At 45.6% G+C, this 23,601-nt stretch overlaps 1 protein-coding gene across 3 annotated transcripts; it reads left to right on the plus strand.

The window, feature by feature from the left end:
- On the plus strand, positions 1 to 21,670 carry CUNH14orf93 (chromosome unknown C14orf93 homolog). Of its 3 annotated transcripts, XM_036355743.1 has the most exons (7): positions 1 to 63; positions 9,432 to 10,453; positions 12,555 to 12,875; positions 16,854 to 16,915; positions 17,145 to 17,248; positions 19,095 to 19,207; positions 19,486 to 21,670. In XM_036355743.1, exons 2-7 carry the CDS (start codon positions 9,860 to 9,862, stop codon positions 19,903 to 19,905), a joined length of 1,614 nt encoding a protein of 537 aa, XP_036211636.1. In that variant the 5' UTR covers positions 1 to 63; positions 9,432 to 9,859; the 3' UTR covers positions 19,906 to 21,670. The 3 variants fall into 3 exon arrangements, with proteins under 3 accessions (XP_036211636.1, XP_036211657.1, XP_036211646.1); XM_036355764.1 differs by lacking the exon at positions 12,555 to 12,875; XM_036355753.1 differs by lacking the exon at positions 1 to 63 and having other exon boundaries at positions 8,907 to 10,453.
- Positions 21,671 to 23,601: the final 1,931 nt, after the last annotated feature.

The following is a 23,601-nucleotide window of genomic DNA, read 5'->3' on the forward strand; positions in this document are numbered from 1 at the left end:
CTCGGGCGCCGCGCGTCCTCCTTTTTGCACACACACGAATACAAAGAGCCATACGACCTTCGGGTATCCTTTTTCCATTTTCCTCGCCCTCTTGACTCTGTGTGTGCGTTCAACATTTTTAAAAATAGAGGTCTGTGGCAGTGCCGGGGTGAGGAAACTGTGGCTGAGGGCAATTTGCGCTTTCCCCCCCGTTTCTTTTTCTGTCTCTCTTCCTCTTTCTTTTTTCCTCGTCCAGGTTTTAAATATACCTAGAAGTTGAGAAGCAGGATGGTCGTGTACAACTGTTTCCAGTCAAATTTATAGAGATTTTTTTTTTCTTTTTGCTATCACATTTTAAGAACTGGTAAATTTTTATGGTCGAGGGATTTAAAAAATGTGGCTGCTCGGGAAGTATCGATTTCGTGTTTTTAAGCGGGCTGAAGGGATAATGTAAATTTCTGCCACCGGCAGTGTCGCAGGCAGCGGAGATGGACGACTCCACAGGGCTGTTTGCGTGCGTTTTACACTCTCACGCAGAACCAAAAACAAGTGGCTTGGATGTGGCAACTGTCCAAGGCCAATAGGTTAAAAGTGCTTGGATATTATCATTTCCCCGGGGAGCGGGGCTAAGCCCTTCTTACCGCGCGTCTTACATTTTCATGTGTACGTGTGTATTTCATGAAGCAAGTAATTTCCTAAAGGCTTATCTGGGGGCTTTGTGCTTTGTGTCTGCGTACAGCGTGTGCATACATGCCGCGTTAGGTTTTGTGTTCAAAAGCGATCGCCTTTGGTTTTTATGTGTGCAAAGCAGCCCCCTAGGGCGTGCATTTCTTTTCTGTTGCGTTCCCAAATGTGATCAAAACAGGGTTTTGTGTGCAAATTAGAGAGTTTAGAAGAGTTCCTACACTAAGTAGCATATACTCAAGCACTTTCATTCTGTGTGCACTTACTGTATTTTCCTGCTCCTCTTCTAAAGGATCAGATGGGTGAATAATTAAATAATTGCCAGGAAGTATACAGTCCCTTTGGCAAACGAGGGTAGGCAATCGATCGAATCTGTGGTTCAAAGCCTTTTTTAGGGACTGTTTTGCCTAAGTGGTTTTGCTTTTTATTGCCTCTGTTCTTTAGTGTACAGCTGTGTACATTTTGGCCTTTATGTGTGGTTTGGTTGGTGTGTTCAAGAAGGGAAGTTCTCTCTTGGCTTTTTGACAACATTGTCGTTTATAGGTTGGGATTTGTTTGAAAAGCCCCGCAGCTGGCAGAGTATCAGGAAAATGATCCAGTCAAATCCAGTTCTGGAAAACTGTCCGTGGTGGTGGGTGGGGCTGGCAAGGGGTCGGAGGAGGCAGAGGCACATGATAAACAGGAGGGAGGGGAAATGCTTCTTTATCCCGTCGCGTTTCTGGAATAAAAAGTCAGCTCACGTCTAAGTTACAGAGAAAAGTGTGAACTAAAGGACAACAAGCTTAGAGCAGGGCCTCCAGTCATTTGAGCTGCATTCTCATTTCATTCTGCCGCAGGGCCACGGCCTCCTATTAGGAGCCGTAGGAGAATGTTTATGTTCGGCCCCGTGGCGGCAGGTGGGAGCGGAAGCACCGACGGACGTGGGGGGACAGGGAGAAACCGGAACGTTGGCGCGCGGGGCGCGGCAGCCCCGGGAGGATGATGAGGACCCACCTCAAGGTCAAGCTCCATGACTGCGGGTGACGACGGTATTAGTTCCCATCCCTCACCCACGGCCCTAGTTCCAACAGTAACGGAGACACTAAGCAACCACGGCGATGACATTATTTGTGCAGATCCTGACATCCATGATCAGGAACGTGGCCCTGTGGGGGCTCTGTGCATTTCTTACCTGAACTGAATGTCTTTTTATTCCCCGACAGTGCAGGCCAGGTCAGTGCTCAATAAATATTCTCAGACGTGGGTCATCCTGCAGGTGAACCTGCAGGACTGTGAGGTCTCGTCGGTTCTAGCGGGGGGTAGTGGTGGCCGTGCCGGACGTTTCCAGTGGAGTTTCAGCTTTCTCATCCCCGCCGCAGCACTGCGGCCATCACACTCACCTTCGCCTCACTTTTGAGATTCCCAGAAAAGGGGGGGCTCTGCCTGGCGGGGACACAGCCCAGGCCCCGGCTCGCGGCTGCTTGCTTTTACCAGGACCCCAGGCTCATAGCCTATATCCTTGCTTTGAGTTTCTTTCTTTGTAAGAAAGATAACTCCTCTCACGAATATATCGTGGCTTGTTCTCCTACCAAAGCAAAGCAAAGCTGAGCTGAGGTGATGTTGTTTGGGAATCCGCGAGGCCCCTCGAGGTGAAAACGTCTTTAAACTAAAGGGAAGTGCCATTGGCTAGTGATGGAAAGATCTGTGACCAAGGCCGGCAGGACCGAAAGCCTTTCACCGCCAAAGGTGTGAATCCGATTGGTGTGTAGGGGGGGTCGATTTGTGGCCACTGTGTTTATAATGTTGTACACGCAGCTTTGTAAGAGAAACAAAAGCGAGGAAATGAGAAGAAGAAAAAAGCTAAAGATGGCGCCTGACCGGCCTTGAAAAAGCCTGCAGTCGTGTCCCTCCCTGAGGGGGCCCCTCCTCGCCCTGCTTGTTGAGTGACTGTGGGTTGGAGCCAGTAGCGTCCCTGGCTCGGCTCCCCCCACACTCTGACTGCCAATCAGAGGGAGCCAGAGGACAGGCGGGGCGGGGCCTCCCCGCGTGCGCGCGCTGGCCGGTACACGGGCGCCGGGGTCTCCCTCAGCCGCTGGCGTGCGGATCTGGCGGCGCTGAGTCAGCTGGCGGCCCGGCGGGGCGGGCGCACGTGGTGGGACACCGCGGGGCTGCCTCGCGGGGCCACAGCGGGAATTCCGGGGCCTTCCTCAACTGGAGTCCGCAGAGCTTTCGTGGCCACGTAGTCTCCCCCTGGTATGCCAGCTAGATCCCGAGCTGCTCGGGCCAGCCTTTCCCGGGAATCACCCCTTTCCCGGGACTCCCAGGGTTGGGTTCAGGACGGTCGCCCTGTCCCCTGTGGCTTTGGAGGCAGTGCCTGAGCTCTGAGCTCTGTTCTCCTTCCTCGCTGCAGCCACCCTGCCTGTAGCTCAGTGGTTCTCAACCTTCTGGCCCTTTAAATACAGTTCCTCATGTTGTGACCCCCAACCATAAAATTATTTTCGTTGCAACTTCATAACTGTAATGTTGCTACTGTTATGAATCGTAATGTAAATATCTGATATGCAGGCTGGTTTTAGGCGACCCCTGTGAAAGGGTCGTTGGACCGCCAAAGGGGTCGCGACCCACAGGTTGAGAACCACTACTGGTATCTTCGGAAATAGTTCTGTCCCTGGTGCCCACCTTAACTAATATTTAATCAACTAATATTTGCCGAGGGCTTTCCGGGCACATGGTATAGCTTTAGTTATTTTATTTTATTTTTCAGTTTCTCCAGAAGTGCAGGATGAATTCTTTACTATCAGATACATTTATGTAAAAAGCTTAAGCCGGAAAATTTAATTTTACCAAGCTGCATGTTAGCAAATGTAAATAAAAACTGCTACACTGAGTTAAAAACTCATACCACTCCACAATTATATTCAGAACTTTTTTGATTAGGTGAAATCCTTTTCATTCTACCTGATTCTGCCTTCTAGGTCTATATCTCTCTTTTTTAACCCCTAAAAGTGAGGTCTTAGATTTTTTTTTTTTTTTTTTTTTTTTTTTTTTTGCAGGACAGTAGTACTTTATGGTATTTGCTTATCTACTTTTGTGTGATAAAGAACTCATTTTTTTTAAAATATATTTTTATTGATTTCAGAGAGGAAGGGAGAGGAAGAGAGAGATAGAAACATCACTGATGAGAGAGAATCTTTGGCCACCTTCTGCATTCTCCCCACTGGGGATCGATCCAGCAACTCAGGCATCTGCCCTTGACCGGAATCAAACCTGGGACCTTTCAGTCCACAGGCCGATACTCTATCCACTGAACCAAACCAGCCAGGGCAAGAGCTCATTTCTGATAGAAGTAGGTTTCCAGAGGACTTTTAACAAATGAGCCATTTTGCACCTTCAAGTGGAGGAGCTGGGCTGACCAGCACAGCAGGAACTTTAAGTGGCATTTTCCTTTTTTATATCTTAAAATGAAAATTATGGCATGAATTGCTATGCTTTTAGTAATCACATTTAAGGAAGTCCATTGCTAGCATGACCCTGAATGAGTCAAGGGCCCATTATAAAACATATATCATCTGAATGATACCATATCATACACATCTAGTAGTGAAAAAAACTTTTATTTTTCATAGTTTGGAGGTGAACTCAGTCATGCAGAAAATTCAAACTCAAAATGGGTAGAAAGCAAGCAAGGGACCTGCCAAGAGTGTGATATATTTAGTTCTAACAAAAGTACATGTGACTTGGGAAGAAAGGGATAGTTAAGATTATGGACAGTCTCACCCTGAACTGTCTAAAGAAGATGAGTTTTCTTTCTTCTTTTATCCAAATATTTGTGAGGAAAATATCAAAATTATTGAAATGTACATTTCTTCTTTAACTATATTTTTTTATTGATTTCAGATAGAGAGGAAGAGAGAGATGAGAGAGAATCATTGATCGGCTGCCTCCTACACATCCCATACTGGGGATTGAGCCCATAACCCGGCATGTGCCCTGACCAGAATCGAACTGCCCACCCTGGTCCATAGATCGATGCTCTACCACTGAGTCATGCGGGCTGGGCTGCTTTGTTCTTTAGACATTCCCATTCTCACATACACTGTTAGTTCCTTGCATATAGGGATTTTGTCTTCCCTTCAAGTACTTAGAAGCGATAATCCATTTTGGTGACTCATTCTTTAGCATGTTATTATATATAAAGAATTTTTAGAAAAATCTCTATTTTTTAAAAAATGTTCATTTTCTGTAATGGGAACACATGTACCTAATGAAATTAGTGTTTTTTTAAATATATTTTTATTGATTTCAGAGAGGGATAGGGAGATAGAAACATCAATGATGAGAGAGAATCAATGATCAGCTGCCTCCTGCACGCCCCCTACTGGGGACCCAGCCGGCAACCTGGGCATGTGTCCTTGACGGGACTCAAACCTGGGACCCCTCAGTCTGCAGGCCAATGCTCTATCCACTGAGCCAAACCAGCTAGGGCTAGTGGTTTGTTTTTAATCACTATCCGGCATTTATCTAGCTAGTAAATGTTATACCGGGGCCTTGACTTACTAGTGTCCCGACTAACGAGTTTTTTGAGATACCAGCTGTCTCTCAGCCGATTTTTTGCATTGAGTTGATAGAGTAATTTGAGTTAACGAGCTCCTTAATGAGCTCGATCTCGGAACGAATTAAACTCGTAAGTCAAGGCCCCACTGTAATGTGAAATATTCCTTTATTCCCTGCTGACCCAGTTTCTTTCCTTGTCCTTTCATTTCAGTGTCTTAGAATTTATGGGGGAGACTATTGCAGGAAGCAGACAAATTAAGTCAGCAATAATATTTATAGAAATAAAAAAAGAGTAATTTGAATTCCCATTGTGCTACAGTGCACTGTACTTAATTCAAGAAAACACCCATTTGTTGTCCTGAATCTGACATTCTAAAATGGACATAGTATGTTAATACACAAAATAGAAAAGCAGAAAAAAATTGAGGAACAAAGAGAATTCACAATAGGAAAATATATTTATTATTAACTCAGTTTAATATGCAAGCAAAGTTGAATATTATGCTTAGTTGAAAGCCATTTACTATAGTAAATAAATTGCAAGTACTCTTCTTAATTATCTTTCTGATTTGCACAATAGAAAGTTTCATACCTATAAATGCATCTTTGTAGACTTTAATTTAGTCTTAGAAATTTTAGACTAAATTTAGGGGAAATCCCTCAAATTCCATTTCAAGCCATTGCATTGTTTTGTGCGTGTGTGTGTGTGTTTTTAAAAATATATTTTATTGATTTTTTACAGAGAGGAAGGGAGAGAGATAGAGAGTTAGAAACATTGATCAGCTGCCTCCTGCACATCTCCTACTGGGGATGTGCCCGCAACCCAGGTACATGCCCTTAACCGGAATCGAACCTGGGACCCTTCAGTCCGCAGGCCGAAGCTCTATCCACTGAGCCAAACCGGTTCCGGCTGTGTGTGTTTTTAAGATTAGGAAATCAGGATGGGTGTCCAGGGTGGGAACACAAATGTTTCAGGAATAGTCATAATATCATCCAGCTGCTATTGTGGAGCACTGCCCGTGTACCAGCACTCTGTAGATGCCTGACTCTGTAGATGGCTGACTCTGTAGATAATCTTAACGAAAGCACTCAAAGTAGGCAGGGATGAGAACTCTGGGCTCAGAAAAAAAAAGTGATAATTTGCCCAAATTCACACAGCTCTTAAGTGAAGCAGCAGGATAAGTACCGCCCTCCCCTCCATTTTGAAAAATTTCCAGCTCAGTGCTGTTTGGGAAAGATGACCTGGGAAAGATGGTTTAAAGGGGAGGGAAGGCTCAAGGCAGACAGCATGTTGGCAAGGTAAGGACCTCATGCAGGTGGGATAAAGGCCTCTTGCAAGAAAGAGTGTTTGGGGCAAGAGTACAGCAGTCATCAGTTTGTCCTCACCCAGTGTCCCAATTTGGTGCATCTTTAAAAAAATATATATATTGATTTCAGAGAGGAAGGGAGAGGGAAACATCAATGATGAGAGAGAATCATTGATTGGCTGCCTCCTGCACACCCCCTACTGGGAATATGGCCCGAAACCTGGGCATGTACCCTTGACCAGAATTGAACCCAGGACCCTTTAGTCCGCAGGCCGATGCTCTGTCCACTGAGCCAAATCGGCTGGGACAGATGCATCTTAATTTATGATTTTATAAATACTGAACCCAACTGACAAGCATTAGTATGTTGCCATCTACATAGCTTTCTTTTTCTTACAATGCCCATGTTTCAGACTAAATTCCTTGCATGATGTTGGTTAGAAAAATGAAAAACCCTACAGGAGCAGTGTATGCCCTTATTTAGAAGGAAAAGGAGCTAGAATGATTCATCCATAGAATTGACATGGAATCACTAAGTGCTTTCCCTTAACCTTTAGTTTAATTTGGCTTTAACCTTTCATTTTAGGCTTAGTTGTGCCTTCCAGTGGCTAATGACAGAGAGGCTATAATGGATTTGAGTTCAGCTCTTGCAAGTGAATATCTGGCACAGAAAAGCATTTCTTTTTTAAGATTTCAAATGCTTCAGAGAATAACAGTTTTATTTCATTTTTTATTGATTTTAGAGTGAGGAAGAGGAGAGAGGGAGGGAGAGAGAGATACATTGATGTGCAAGAGAAACATGGATCAGTTGCCTTCTGTACGCACTCTAATCGGGTATCGAACCCACAACCTGGGCGTGTGCCCTGACCAGGAATCAAACCCGCCACCTTTTAGTGGACAATGCTCCAACCTACTGAGACACACCGGCCAGGGCAGAAAAGCATTTCTTGATATAAAGGGTGGAAAGAACAAGTTAAAGACCATTCTTGCCCAGCTGGTGTTGCTCAGTGGTTGAGCATCAACCTATGAACCAGGAAGGAGGTCATGATTTGATTCCCAATCAGAGCACATGCCTGGGTTGTGGGCTCAATCCCCTGTGGGGGGCGTGCAGGAGGCAGCTATTGATGATTCTCTCTCATCATTGATATTTCTGTCTCTCCCTTCCTCTCTGAAGTCAATTAAAAATATTTTTTTAAATAACTGTTCTTTTTTTTTTTTTTTTAAATATATTTTATTGATTTTTTACAGAGAGGAAGGGAGAGAGATAGAGAGTTAGAAACATCGATGAGAGAGAAACATCGATCAGCTGCCTCCTGCACATCCCCCACTGGGGATATGCCCGCAACCCAGGTACATGCCCTTCACCGGAATCGAACCTGGGACCCCTCAGTCCGCAGGCCGACGCTCTATCCACTGAGCCAAACCGGTTTCGGCTAAATAACTATTCTTTAATAATAACCAAATGTAATGAAAGTGTATTGTCAGGTTTAGACTTTAGTACCTGAGAGGCATTGATATTACCTGTTTCTGAAATGAGATTGCTGATTCCAAAAAAATCCCAAACAAAACAAAAACTAAACAAAAAATTTCAATATGCCATAATTTTTCCTAACCTCCTTCTCTCCTTTTAATTGTGAAGTTATAATTTACAGGGTAAGATAGAAATGTATGTCTTCAGGAAATTGCAAACATACTTAAGATTTTGTCACTTGGGGATCTTCAGGCAGAAGGATTCTTTTTTCTATAATCAAGTATCATTTAGAAGATGACAGTATGAAATTCCTGTGAGTGTTCTCAGTGGTACAAACCAACTCTCCCACACCTTTTTTCTCTCTCTCTCCTGGAGTAGTTTAGTTGCTTAACTACAGTGATTCAAAAGAGAGGCAGTTTGGTTTATCATTGATATTCTGGTTTCTCCTTTCATAGGCACTGGTCATGTGGGCAGTGGCAGCACTTAGCTATTTAGGCATTCCAGCTGAGCTGTGCCTCTCCCTTAAGGAGCATGTGAAGTGGAGATGAGGGCCCCAGGAGTGATCTCTCTGGGCTACAGGCTGAAGATTCGGGACAGTTAGTTTCCTTTGCAGAGGTGGAGGCCCAGGTGTACAACACAGCAAGAGGCTCTGCAGCCCTGGTTTACTGCAGCTCAGTTCTTTGATCCAGCGTTTCCTTTCTCTCCCCTCCCCTTCCCCAAAGCATTTATGATATGATAGTGTGAGGTCAGTGACATATTAAGGGCTGCAGTGATCAGCATATTTCTTTCTTTCTTTTTTTTTTTGATCCTCACCTGAAGATTTTTTCCATTGATTTTTTTTTTCTTTTTAGAGATCGTGGAGGGGAGGGTGGACGCAGGAGGGGGGGGCCGGGGGGGGAGTGGGGGGAGAGAGAGAGAGAAAGAGAGAGAGGGAAACGTCGATGTGAGAGAGAGACATGGATTGATTACTTCCCACAAGTGCCCCGACCAGGGCCTGGGATCAAGCCTGCCACCAAGGTACATGTCCTTGACTGGGAATCGAACCCAAGACCCTTCGGTTTGTGGTCTGATGCTCTGACCACAGCAAAACCAGCCAGGGCAGCATATTTCTTATTTAAGAGTCTTCCTCTGAATGCATCTGTATGAAAATTATGGAGAGGACAGAATTATGATGCTTTATGTCAACAGAAAGTGGTGTCAGTTCAGAAAAATAAACACGAGGTTGAAAATAGATCACTGGATCCTGCTGTCTTCCTCTGACCTTGAAAAAGATATGTAACTTCTTCACATTGTCTCGTCTCTGGACCTGGTGTAACGGTGTTCCCTAGAGCTGCCCTATGGATGCGATAACCTATGCGAAATGTTCTGAACTCCTTAAGGCATGATGTCAAAGCAATAAAGTGCAATATTGTTATTACCGATCGACATTTTCTTCCTTAATCTTCTCATCTTTTCAGATCCTGGTGGGTTTTTTCCAGTCCCCTCTCTGCTCCTTAGGTTGGAGTGGTAGGGGTTCCATGCTTGGGTGCAGGAAAAATGCCTTCTACCCTCTGAAACTGTGTTCATCAGGAAAGGCTTTGTAGGCACCACCCTTTCGGTAAAGGATGAATGTGACACCCAGTGTGTCGTGCTAGGGGAGCACAGGCTCTGCAGACAGAAGAAGGCCCCTCTCTCTCTGAAGGACGAGGAGAAGCAACCATGAACTGTCTACTCCTTCACAGAACACACAGCCTGGTGCCCAGGCTCCTCTGACCATCCTCCACGAGAAAGAAGAGTGAATCCAAAGAGGCCAGTGTCTCCTACAGACTCGTGAAGTCCAGCCGACTGGGGACCCCCTTGGAGCAGTCCCGCAGTGTGCGCATGGTGGTTCCTTATTCCGTCAGCCATGTCCTTCAGTGCCACCATTCTCTTCTCCCCGCCCAGTGGCAGTGAGGCCAGATGCTGCTGCTGTGCCTGTAAGAGTGAGACTAGTGGGGGCAACACAGGCGCTCAGAGTGGGAATCCTCCTCCCAGCACCCCTATCACAGTGACCGGACACGGCCTGGCGGTTCACAGTTCCGAGCAGCTCCTGCATATTATCTACCAGCGGGTGGATAAGGCAGTGGGTCTGGCTGAGGCTGCTCTGGGTCTTGCCAGGGCCAACAATGAATTGCTAAAACGTCTCCAGGAGGAAGTGGGTGAGTTGAGGCAAGGCCAAGTGTCCGCCCCTGATGAAGACGGGGACAGCCAGGCACATGGTTCCCCACTTGAGGAGCCTGGGTCTCTCAAGGAGAGTCCCGGGGGGGCCTGCAGGACCGTGTCTGCCGTGGAAGAGGAGGGTGACGGCGTGGGCAGCGATGTGCAGGTGGTGATCGAGCAGCAGCTGGGAGCAGCCTTGGCTGTAGGGCCTGGCCCTTTGGGCTTCCCAGCTGCTCAGAGAGATGTGCGGCTCCCGGGATGCACCCTGGCTGCCAGTGAGGGGGCTCCAGTGCTCAATCCCGTGAGTATATTGCTGCCGAGCCGAACACAAGTGTTGTTGCTTCTTAGTGCTTTTCCTGGCCTTTTCCTTTTTTCTCTCTTTCTGTATTTCCCCCTCCTTCAACATGTCTTTTGTTAGTACGTGTGATAAAATAGAAACAGTACCAAGTTTCCTTTGTCTTCAGGGTTAATCTGCACTCCTGTTTCTTCCTGAACCATAGTCTCTGTGGCAGTAGGTCATTTCTGGTGTGTGTGGTGAGGGGGTGCCCTTCCCTCCCGCTCAGTAGCTGTGCGGCACCTTCTCCCCCACAGCTGTCTCAGCTGCTCCATGCTCTGTGCCTCTCCTGGAGAGAATGCCTGCCATGCACAGACGGCTCATTTATATTTTATCACGGGCCCTCTGCTTGCCAAGAGGAATTCAGTACAGAGAGATGGGAATGAGAGGGGAGAGAGGCAGAAGTAGAAAGAGAGGTAGAAGGAAAAAGTGAGGGGGGAAGGACAAAGATAATAGACGATGAGGGAAGGAGGAAGGTGGAAATGAAGGGTTGAGGAAGGAGAGAAAGTGAAAAAAGAACACAGAAAAGAAAGGTGAATCTAAATGGAAAGAGAATTTATGCTGGAAGAGTATGAGGTAAGGTGGGAAGAATGCAGAGGAAGGGAATAAAATGAGGAAAAGCAGCGGGTCACGAAGAGTTAACAGTAAGAGAACAGGTGAGGAGGGAGCACGAGCACGTTGGTGGGTAGGAAAAGACACTGAAGTGCTTCCTGCTATTTCAGTTTCCTTACTGCTCAAGGCCATGCGAGCAGGCAGATCCTGGCTGAGGAAAGTGAAAACTGCGGAATGTCACCCAGGGAAGTATGAGAAGGAGATGGAGCAGCTATAGAGATCATAGAGATGGGAAAATGTCAGATGTGCTGCCACTTGAGAGACCGCGGGAGGTCTGTCAACTCCCCCACCAGGTTCTTCCTCTACCCTTTCCCTTTCCCTTCTCCTTCTCCCCGCCAAGACAAGGCCCAGACAGCCAGTCAAGAGTTGAGGAGGACACATAGGTGGATGGAAGGGATGCTATGCCCAGTCCATCTGTGGACCTGAGAAAGGAATGTATAAACCCCCCCTGTCCCCCCCAGTGCAACCTGCAGCTGGTCACTGCTCCCCAAAGGCCTAGCTCTGTGGGTGGGTGACAGGTACTACTGCTGTCCCCAGGCTGTGCCTGGCCAGGACTGTCTGTTTGGGGCTGCAGGAGGAGGAATTGGGAAGGTGGTAGGAAGCAGGAGGGTACCAGGCCAGGCAATACCCTGAGCTGTGGTTCCTTCAGGCAGGGAAGGCTTCCAAGCCGACAGGATGGAATTACATTTCCCAGCGCAAAAAGCAGCTCACAGGTCTATAAATCTCAGCCTCCTCCCCCACTTCTTTCTGTGTCCCCCACCCCCACTTTCACTGTTTAGTTTTCTTGGCTGCAGAAATCCCCCCTCCTTCTTCCCTCTTTCCCTTCCTCCCTCCTTCCTTTCCCTGCCCTGTATGTCCTTGAATGAGGGCACAGGCAGGCAAGTAGATGTCAAGGCAGTGAGAGTTGGATGTGACCAAGGCAGGGTGAAGGTGAGGGCACAGACTGGCCCCACAAAGGAATAGGAGGGGGGGTATTGGTGCCAGCCTCTCTAGAGATTTCTGACTCTGTATCTCCCTCCTTTGCTCGCATTTTTCCTCCCGTTTTCCTCTCTATTATTATTACCATTTTATTTTCTTGTTCCTTCTCTTGGTTTTCCTTTCTTGTCATCACTTCCTCCCCCAATCCCTTTTAGACAAAACACTTACCTAGCTACAGTTCTATACCCAAGAGCAAGTCATAAGTGACCCCTCACAGATAGAGCACCAGAAACATGCCTTATCCTTGTAATCAGTCCTATGGTAATGATCCAACATGAGAAGCCCTGCACACACAGAAATATTTGCCCAGCACTCTTATTGGAGGCCCACAGAAACAGGCCATTGACCATTAAAGACTGTGCTAGATTCCCCCCCCTGCTTTCCACTCTCTGTTCATTATCCTTGGCCAAAGATTGATGGTTAACAAGGTTCCCCTCAGCCTGGCTGGCTAATAGGCTATTCTTTTTTATGTTCTTAGCTGGTGGATGATTATGTGGCCTCTGAGGGTGCAGTACAGCGGGTGCTGGTCTCTGCTTATGCCAAGCAGCTCTCACCAGCCACACAACTGGCTATCCAGCGGGCAACTTCAGAGACAGGGCCAGAAAATGGAGTCAAGCTGCCACTGCCTCGCCCTGAGGACATGCTCAGTGCTGCTGCTGCGCTGGAAGGTGCCTTGGAAGAGGCAGGCCCAGGGGGAGCTGGGGAGCTGACACACTCTCTAGGGTTTACTGCTTCCCCCTGCAGGACCAGAGGGAGTGGGCAGAAGAACTCCAGGCGCAAGCGGGATCTGGTTCTCTCTGTGAGTGAGCTCCATTTCTATGAACTTTTCTTCAGATGGAAAGATAAATGAAGAGTAAAGTGTGGGTTGATTTTAAACTTCCCATAGTGAATGCGTGGTGTCCTGAATCTTACTGGAGTGGGAGGGGCAAGAAGGAGATTGTTCCAGAGCTCTAGGGTTAGGCAGTCCCCCACCTATCAATGGAACTTAAAAAAATTTATTTTTTTTTATTGATTTCAGAGAGGAAGGAGAGGGAAGGAGAGAGAGAGACATCAGTGATGAGAGAGGATCATTGATTGGCTGCCTCCTGCACGTAACCCGTGTCCTGACTGGAATCGAACAATGACCTCCTGGTTAATGGGTCAACACTCAACCATTGAGCCACACCAGCTGGGCTCAATGGAACTTTTTTAAGGCTTTTCCAGATAAATTGATATCTTCCATTTAAAAGTGGGGGCATCCTGGCCAGTGTTGCTCAGTGGTTGAGCCTCAACTATGAAATAGGAGATCACAGTTTGACTCCCGGTCAGGGCACATTCTCGGGTTGTGGGATCAATCCCCAGTGTGGGACAGGCAGGAGGCAGCCGATCAATGATTCTCTCTCATTATTGCTGTTTCTGTCTCTCTCTCATTCTCCCTTCCTCTCTGAAATCAATAAAAACATATTTTTTTAAAAAATAAAAGAAATAAAAAGGGGGGCATTATATCACATCTCCCAGGGATCTAATAATCCTAATGGGAAGATCTTTAAGGAATGGAGCACTTTGACCACTGAAGGGTGGCACTGGAAACTGCCTGAAAATGACCAGTGTTCAGGGTAAGCAGCAAGGGGCCCTTTGGGCAGAAAGGTCAGAGTGTCCTGAGGTGGTCCCAAACCCCGAAGAGGCAGAGGCCCATTAGGCACTAAGCTCAGTTGTAAAAGTTTGGGGAGTTTAGTGAGTCTGAGAGCTCTTGGCAGAAAAAGTACTGACCTGATCCAGTTCTGTCTAAAGCCGTGGTATGGCTTAAAGCCTTAGGAACATGGTTCAGCATCCTACAGTGCACAGCTATCGGGCCTAAAATGTCAATAGGGCCAAGGTTGAGAAACCTGTTCTAGGGTGACCATAGTCCTTTGGATCTGTGTCCAAAAACATCTTTCTGATAACCATGGGGGTGTTCTTTAGCCATATAATGTTCATATTGACTATAATGGGTTCCATGCCCTGGATAATGGCTAATGAAGTAACTTGAGAGTTCTGGTTAGGAGTGGAGATCACCACTCACATCCAACCAAAATCTTATCACAATGTATAGTATTGCCCATGTCTTCTTGTTAGTCTTAGCAAAGATTGAAAACAATTAACACCTCCTTTATTTACATTACCTCTTTCTTCCTTTTCCTTTTCCTAAGAGATCCTACCTTATTCTCCCTTTCATTTGATTTGTTTTTACATTGAGGGATCTTCCTTAGGAAGGAAGACACCATAATCAGTTTTAACTGGTTTCTAACCTTCATTTCAAATCTTGGTTATGTTTGGGGATATCTGCTCACTTATCAAGAATAGGGAATGAGTATAATTTCTTTGTCATGGATTTCTGACCCAAGAGGTCCACTTTTGCTGCCAGGGATAGAAATGGAGGCATTTCAAGGGATTTCCCCAAACTTCATAGTGTTTATAAGTTATGAGTAAATGTATGATAATTCTAATTTGCATAAAATGAGGATTTTTTTTTTTCCTGTCACTTCCATTACTCTCCTGCCTCCAGTTAGAGGTTCAGTGTCGAGGCCTGGCTTCTCCCTGTCCTTTGGAGAGCCTGGTGGAACAGCAGACCTTCTGGGGTGCAGTATGCTCACTCATTACAGTACTTGCAAAGTACTGATATAGAGGACCAGTCAGGGAAGTTTGCTGCCCATCCCAGAAGACGATTTAAAATGTCCTTGTGCCAGACTGGATTTACAGGGAGAGAGATAGTTGCAGATCTTCACTATTCTGTGGATTGCTTCTAGGGATCCAAAAGAACCAAAACAGAACTCTTAATTCCTTGGAATGTTGTACATCCCAGCCACCCCTGTGGAAAGCCATTTATTTTTTAGCCAGCAGCCTTTACATAAGTTTTAATACTATTGTCTAGAATATTTTCCCTTTCCACTTCAAGCCTGGTTTTTTATCAGCTCACATCTTCCAAGCCCCCACTTCCAATTCCACTTGAATTGGAAACTAGGTAACTTTTTTTTTCTTTCTTCTTTTGCAATTCTTTCAATTTCTTTATGAAGCATTCTCACATCTCCCTGTGATTCCTTAAGTTTGGACTTCTAAGAGGTAAAATAACTCTATCAAATATGAAGCTAGTATAATAGTCTTTTTTCATAGAGTGGAGATCATAGCCACAAAGAATTAACAGTAATTTCCTAACTTGATATGGTCAATCAGCCATAGAGGTAGAAGGGTAAATTGGGCATTTCTGAATATGAAATTGAAGTTTTGAGGTCAGGATATGAGTCCATCAACTCAGAACTGGGTAACATCCATTAACTGTGAGAGCTTCGGATGAAAATATAATCAGAAAAACAGAACTAAATTTAATAGGAAGAAATTTAAAATCCTACATTAAAATTTTTAAAAAATCTGCAGAATGGTAGAGATAATTAACCCATGTGAAAAATGAACTTGACTACAGGTTCACTGTGAAAGAACGCTATGACACTGTGAGTAGGGATGGGGTTGCTAAGAAAAGTAACACCATCTTGGGTTTCATTCCTAGAAGGGTAGAGTTCCACTCGGGGAAGTAATGCTCCCTGTGGCCAGACCTCAACTGATGAGTTAGATTTGGTTCCAAGTGCCACGTTGTAAGAGAGACACTAGCAAACCAAAGATCCTCATAGCTTCATGACAAGTCTATCTGGGAACTCTGTCCGAGGAATGGCTGAAGGATGTGGGGTACTAAGACTGGGTAAGAGGAGACTCCGGGAGTTCACGAAAGCTGTCTTCAAATATTTCAGGTGCTATTATGGTCAAAATGGGTCAGATTTTGGAGCATCTAAGGCAGAATTTTTTAATAGAAATGTTCAACAGTAGAATAAGCCAATTCAAAAACTAGTGAGGACCTGTCATTAAAGGTGTATAAGCAAAGCTGAAAGACAGCCTGTTTAATGATGTGAAAGGGACCTTTCCACTTCACATTTCTATTATTCTAGGTTTGTGTTTTTCAGACCATGGTGTGGGTACCCCTGAAATTTGTGGTAATGTACAAAGGTTTATACCTGGAACATTTTCCTGGATCATCAATTTTACTAGAAAAATTTGGAAGGTATTTTTTAAAGTATATTTTTATTGAGAGGAAGAGAGGGAGAGAGAGAAACATCCATGATGAGAGAGATTCATTGATCAGCTGCTTCCTGCACCCCACCCCCCAGCCCCACCCCCACTTTACTGGGGACTGAGTCCACAACCAGGCATGTGCCTTGACTGGGAATCGAACCGTGACCTCTTGGTTCATAGGTTGATGCTCAACCACTGAGCTACACCAACCAGACAGATATTTTTATATTAAAAGAAATACAGATATATTGTGAAGAAATTTTTAAAAATTGCAAGAGTAACTGGCTTCAAGAAATTTCCCCTAATATAGCCCTGATGTGTATCTGTTCTCTCCTTGCTATTGGGAGTATGTTTGTGGATATGTCTGAGACCCTCTGCTCTAGTGATCATATTCCTTAGGAGCAGAAGCAAGGCCAGGGATGATCTTGGAGTCTTCACACACATTAATTGAAGGGGGGGGGCATTAGAAATACTAACTTTGTATAAGTACCGCGCGCTAACCGATTGCGCCACTGGAGCTCCTGAAATACTAACTTTGATAGGTTCTCTGGCTAAGAAAGGACATTGACAGAAAGGATTCAGAAAGGTAGACAGAAAGGTAGGGAACTGTATGGGGACAATGCATAGGAACCAGAGGAGGGCTTCATCATATCCACCCCTGGTTTGATTCTGTGTTTGTTTATTTGTTTGTTTCCCCTAGAAATTGGTCCACAATGTGCATAACCACATCACCAATGACAAGAGATTCAATGGGTCTGAAAGGTATGATCCACCTGAGGGAAAAGTCACAGCATACTTAGCCAAGGAAGGGAAGCTGAGGGGGCTGCTCTGGTAGAACAATGAGGCTAAGGCTTTGGATACACAATTGCCTCTTATATCCTGTTTTCGGCCATGGAGGAATTGATCACAAAGTTGATTAGTGCTGGGAATCTCTATTTGTCTAGTTTCAAAAATGCTGATTGCTTTATTCACTCTCTTCTTTTTGTGGCAGCATCAAATCCTCTTGGAATATTTCAGTAGTGAAGTTCCTTCTGGAAAAGCTCAAGCAGGAGCTGGTGACCAGCCCCCACAATTACACTGATAAGGAGCTGAAAGGTGGGAAAAACCAAGTGAACTCCCATTTCATCCTCCCTCCCTGTTCCTGGGCAAAGGGGAAGAGGCATAGTAGAGATGATTTAGGTGATTTGAAAATAGTGGGTTTAAAAAAAATTATTTTTGGTTCCTTCTCATCTACAATATTCACAGGATTGCCTCTTAACAGCCTTTTTATTCCCCTACTCTGTCTGAAATGAAAATGGGAGAAGGGAAGGGCTAGAACACCATTGTGCAGGATATTTATATAGGCCTGAATCTACAGTGTTATGAAAAGGAGTTTAGAATCCAGGCCAGTCCTTTTGTCCCTGAGTTTAATGTCCTGGGCTTTCTATTTTCCTTGCTCTTCTGTTATTTGTCTGTAGCTAACCCTGAAGAATTGAGAACACTTCTGCTGAAGAAAGCCAATGTCATAATTCAGTAGAGTTGGGAACCTGACACCTGTCTGAGTCAGGAGGACTCCTCAGAGTTCTCACTGGCAGTGCTAACCAGAAAACAGACAGACCAAGAGATGAGAAGCAACTTGCGTAAAGCTAACCGGCAAATCAGCCGCAGAACCGGGATGAGCCTAGTGGCTCTGTCCGCCCCAGTCCAGGGCATCGCACATCACATGTAGCTGTCAGACCCAGTCCTGAGCAGGGACCTGACACCTACTCTGGTCTGCTTGGCCCCACCCAGGGGAATGCTATGGCCTCGGACACCAGGGCAGCAGTCGGCCGGCTCCTGGGCTCGAGCCCCGCTCACTCCCCAACCCCCCTCCCCCACAGCCCCTGCCTGCAGCCTCTAACCATCAGTGGGACCCTTACACTCAGGCACGTGGCCTGTGGTCTGTTAATGACCATGGAGGGTGGGACTGACCCCAGCTTCCAGGGACTGTCACTGTACATGCCAAAATGGCATAACTGAGATAAGGTGGATAAGTGACAAATAAAGCCACCTTTTTACAAAAAAAGAAAGCACTGAACCCAGGCCAGTTTGGCTCAGTGGCTAGAGCGTCGGCCTGCAGACCAGAGATCCTGGGTTTGATCCTAGTCGGGGGCACATACCCTGGTTGTGGCTCTTCTCTCACATCGATGTTTCTCTCTGTCTTTCCCTCTCTCTTCCACTCTCCCTAAAAATCAATGGAAAAAAATATCCTTGGGCAAGGAAAAAAAATTTTTTTAAAGAAAGCACTTGTAATCCACTATCAGCAGAGTAGAATAGGGGTTAGTTTAATTGGAGAAGGGGGAAAGGAGTTACAAAAACATTGGAGTTTTCTTTTTCCAGTACTTAACTCTTCAGAGGAGTTAGTGTTAGAGAATGATGTAGGCAGGGAGAGCTAAACCTAAGAGGAGGTTTTGAAAATAGTGGTGCCCTTCTGTCATGTGAGGACATAGTGAGAAGACAAAAAAAACTTATGAACCAGGAAGTGGGCTCTTGCCAGACATGAAATCTGCCAGTACCATGACCTTGAACTTCCCAGCCTCCAGGATGATGCAGGAACAGAGCTTGTGTCACAATATGAATGTGTACGATGGGGAACAACACTGGAAATACATGAGTAGTTGAGGACAAGCAAGGTTTGAAATGCATGGAGACAGAAGCTAGTCTCTGGAAATTATTCCAAATATTCAATGTATAAAATTATAGGTGGGTGATTTAGTTTTCATTAATACCGAGTCAAAATTATGAATAACTAAGTAATTTTCATAAATTATACTAGAGAAAATATAAAAAATAGTGGATTTTTTAAAAATTTGTTTACTATTAATTAATTTAATAGTGATACCCTCCCATCCAGTAGTGTTAGGGCAGGACAAAGGGCTGAGAACCACTGCTCTTTGCTACCTCCCTTCTCTCTCCCTGCCAGGAGCCTGTGTAGCCTACTTCCTTACTAAGAGGCGTGAGTACCGCAACTCCCTGAACCCCTTTAAAGGACTGAAGGAAAAAGAGGAGAAGAAACTTCGAAGTCGCAGATACCGGGTAGGTTTCTAGGCCTTCCTTTCAAGATGCTAAACTCTAAACCCTAATAAGCACCAGTGGGAAGGGCCAGAGGTCATGGCATCCAAGAAGAGAGTTTAGAGTGAATAATGTAGGCAGATAGAGGAGGAGGAGGGTGAGCCAGTTCTAAGATTTGACTTGGGGGCTTGGGTTCTCTCAGGCACAGATTTTACACAGACTTCCTCCCACACAACCCTCTCCCCAAACCTAATCCATAGTTTTTTTCTCTTCCTAATCTTTGTCCTGGGCTCCTACGATAGCTTTTTGCCAACCGATCCAGTATCATGAGGCATTTTGGCCCAGAGGAACAACGCCTGTGGAAGGATGTGACAGAAGAGCTGATGTCAGATGAAGAGGACAGTCTTAATGAGCCAGGTGTCTGGGTAGCCAGGCCTCCCCGTTTCCGGGCCCAGCGCCTCACCGAGCTCTGCTACCATCTGGATGCCAACTCTAAGCATGGCACTAAAGCCAACCGTATATATGGGCCTCCCTCAGACCGGTTACCCTCTGCTGAGGCCCAGCTCCTTCCACCAGAACTTTATAACCCTCATTTCCAAGAAGAGGAAGACGAGGGAGGTGATGAAAATGGACCTGTCTCCCTATCTTTTGACCAGTCCCATAAAACCTGCTGTCCTGACTTGAATTCATTTATTGAAGTCAAGGTGGAAAAGGATGAGTGAAATCTATAACCAAGAGTATCTCTGGCTTCTGCCGCTTCCCATGTCCCAGAGCCAGGCCTATTGGGCTTCCCAGAAGAATGAGATGTCCTCTGCAGTCTGAGAAAGCAAGTCTGCCTCTGTTCTTAACACGGTCCCCACTGGAAATGAAAGCTGGCAGCTCCAGTGGGATCAAAGGACTTCTCTGAAAGGGGGAAAGTCCCCCCATTGTGAATGGCAAGCCAGAAAGTGCTTGTTCCTAAGCATAAACAATGCCTCAGAAGAGCCGAGGAGGAGAGCAGGAGGAGGATGGGTCTAAGAAACACGAGGCCTTCTCAACATATGCCCGGGTCTCTGAGTTTTTTGTTTTGTTTTGTTACATTTCGGGTTTCACTCAAAGCTCTGGGGAAGCAGCTCTGGTTGCACCTTCTGCTTCCCCAGGACCGCGGGTCTTGCTCTGCAGTGGAAGCCGCACGGAACCAGCCCAGGGTAATACTGCCACCTGGTGGGCAGTGTCAGTCTTTGATTCTTCTGAGAAGAACTGGGGCTCCATCCCTTTTTGGAAATTAGGATTTAGATGTAATAGCTTTATTGAATTACATAAAGCAGATTTTATCATTCTCATCTTACACATGAGGAAATTAAGGCTAAAAGAGTTCCCATGTATCACTGGCACCCGCTCTACCACCGTGTGCATATATAGGGCTCTGTAGCTATTTCTTAATCTTGCCAGCCCAACTGTATTTTGAGGAAGGTGTGTGCGCGTGTGTGTGTGTCCGTATGCACACACCAGCACACAAAATGTATGCATTTTGAATAGATGGAGAAGTAAAAATGGCTTTCTAGTCAGTCATCCATATAACAAACATTGATTGCTTACTAGGTGTCACATACTGTGCTATAGACACAATGTTGATCAAAGTAGATGCTGATCTAAGGTTTTATTATCTAGTCAGAAAACCAGGCAGTTAAGTAGGCAGTGGATAAATAAATAGTGCTAAGAGTGATGAGGGATTGTAGGGTGCACTGGCAGGATACAGCAGGGGTAGCTAACCTATGCTGGTGGTCTGGAAAGGCTTCTCAGAGTGGTGTTTAAACTGATACCTGAAAGATGGGGGAAGGGAGGCCAGGAGAGTGTCCCAAACATAAGGAGCAACGGGTACTAGAGAGCACAGACAAGATACACCTCTACAGAACATTTTGGGGAGGGGAGGATGCTGAGGAGAAGAGGCTGGAGAGGTAGAAAAACCTTGTAAAATATCTTAAAGAGTTCAGACTTCAGTTCAAGGGCAATGATCAGTCATTGTAAGGTTTTAAGGAGGGAAATAAGTTGATCAGTTCTGTGTTTTACCCTAGTTCCCCCGCCCCCTCCAGCTCTGTGTTTTAGAAGAATCACTTGACCTTAGGTTATGAGATGGCTTGGAAGGGGAAAGCCTTGGCAGTGAGACTCTTGCAGTGGTTCTGGGGAGAAAAGATGGTGGCCCGAGAGACACAGGGGTGATGAAGGGAGGGCAGATTTGAAAGATATTTAGGAAGCAGAATTTATCGGACTTGGTGCTAGGACTTAGTTGATTTGAGATTAAGGGAGGAGGACATAAGATTGATGTTTAGGTTTCTGGCTTAAGCAGCTTAAATGGTTAAGGATGCCATTTACTCAGGGAATGCTGGAGGAGCCCGTTTCAGGAGGCAGGGAAGGTGGGGTCAGTTTAGAGCGGGAGTGGGCAAACTTTTTGACTCGAGGGCCACAATGGGTTCTTAAACTGGACCCGAGGGCCGGAACAAAAGCATGGATGGAGTGTTTGTGTGAACTAATATAAATTCAAAGTAAACATCATTACATAAAAGGGTACGGTCTTTTTTTTCAATAGTTTTATTCATTTCAAACGGGCAGGATCCGGCCCAAGGGCCGTAGTTTGCCCACGGCTGGTTTAGAGTGTTGTATGCCTTTGAGATAACCAAGTAGATACTTGAACTCAGATTTTTTTAAATCCAAGAAAGTCTGGGCTAGAGATACGGCTTTGGCAGTCATTTGTGTATATATAGACCTTAATTAAAGTCTTTGGGGTGGAAAATAGGGCCTGTGGAGCTCCTGACTCCAGTTTAAACTAATGACTGGTTACCCTGAGGTTGTGAGCCCTATGGGAGCATGCCATCTCAGTGTACCTCTCGCCCCCTTCCTATGATCCCCTGAAAATGCAGGTCGTTGATTCCAACTGTGCTCACTGCTGCCACCACCAACTCCTGGGTGGGCCTCCTTTAATGGCTTTTCAACCTTCCATAAGATTTACTCTCTCATCATCACCCCAAAGGAGCAAAGCTTCCAAATATTAGAGGCTGTTCGGGTTTTCTGGGTATAAATAACTGGGAGGAAGAATTCAGGTTCTCCTTCCCCATTTGGAGACAGGAAAGGAGGGAGCAACCTATGGTTAATTCTGAAGATGTCGCTCACAGCAAGTTCTGGATGCAATCTGATAGCTCCCCTCTATTACTAATGCTTTCAGTCCTCCTTGCTTCCAGTCTGATAGTAAACTCTCTTCTGGATCAGAGAAAAGCTGTAAGCCTGACCAGGCAAACAGAGAAGCTGATTCTCAGGAGAGATGAGGTCAGGGAAACAATGCAGCTAGGACGAAGAAGCCAAATAGTTTGTACCAAATTAATTTCCCCAAAGATATTAACCCCCTTTTCTTTCCCATTCCCTAAGGCTACACTAAGATTATAAAAGGTGTTCAAAATGTTGAGACAAAAATAATATGCATGATTTGTTTGCATGATTTGTTTTCTATCTAAATACAAAGGAGTCATTTTCCTTCTCCATTCTACTTCCTCCATCCCTTGCCCCTGATGTGTTAGTCTGGGCGAAATCAGTTGGTGGGTATTTAACTGGATATGTTTAGCTTCAACCATGGTTTCTTCTTTTCCTTATTCTTGATCCTTCTAGTATGGCCAATATCAGCCTCTTTTTCTTTTCCACCCTTATCATTTCACTTGCTAACTCCTTTAAATGACATTACTTTTCTTCCTCTTAATACCTACTCTTTATCGCCAATCTCCTGTGGGCCAACCAAAGTGTGTGTGTGGGGGGGGGGGAGGGGGGGTGGCATTCGCTAGCCCTAAAACCAGACCTATCCCATAGTCACCTGAAATATTTGCTAAAAAATTTCATTTCCCAACACCAGGGGGGGTCTGTCTATCTGTCCTAATCTGAAGTTAGAGATTAGTTCCGAACCTTTTCCTCCTTTTACATAGACACTAAAGTTCCTTCCCTTCTTAAACAGAGCTTTGGGTTCAGGAAGTGGTGTCTTGTTATTACAGTTTACCTCTCATTCTCTCTGGACTTGCACAAATTTGTCTTTTTCTTAGTCTATTCATCCTTCGGTCTCTGCACCACCCTCAATCTCCTTTGCTCCCTTTCCTTTCGCTACCTGTCTTCCACCACCTCTCTCCACGGGCTTCCTCACCTTTCTGGACACTACGCCGGCGTCTCTGAAACTCTTTATGTACCTACCTTTCTTCTTTTTCCCTGTCTTCCTCTTTACGGATCCCTCCCTGCCTCAATCAGTCTCTCTTCATCTCTCCCAGTCCCCACACTAGGAACAAAGTGGTGTTTGCACAGAGCATGCCTCGCGTCGCCCGGTTCTAGACCAGGACATTCCACCGTGCCCCTCCGCGCATTCCAACTGCAGACAAAGAGTCCCACCCCAACTTTTCCCTGTCCCAGTC

Source organism: Myotis myotis, unplaced genomic scaffold, assembly GCF_014108235.1.
Source record: "Myotis myotis isolate mMyoMyo1 unplaced genomic scaffold, mMyoMyo1.p scaffold_m19_p_1, whole genome shotgun sequence".
Taxonomy (NCBI): Eukaryota; Metazoa; Chordata; class Mammalia; order Chiroptera; family Vespertilionidae; genus Myotis; species Myotis myotis.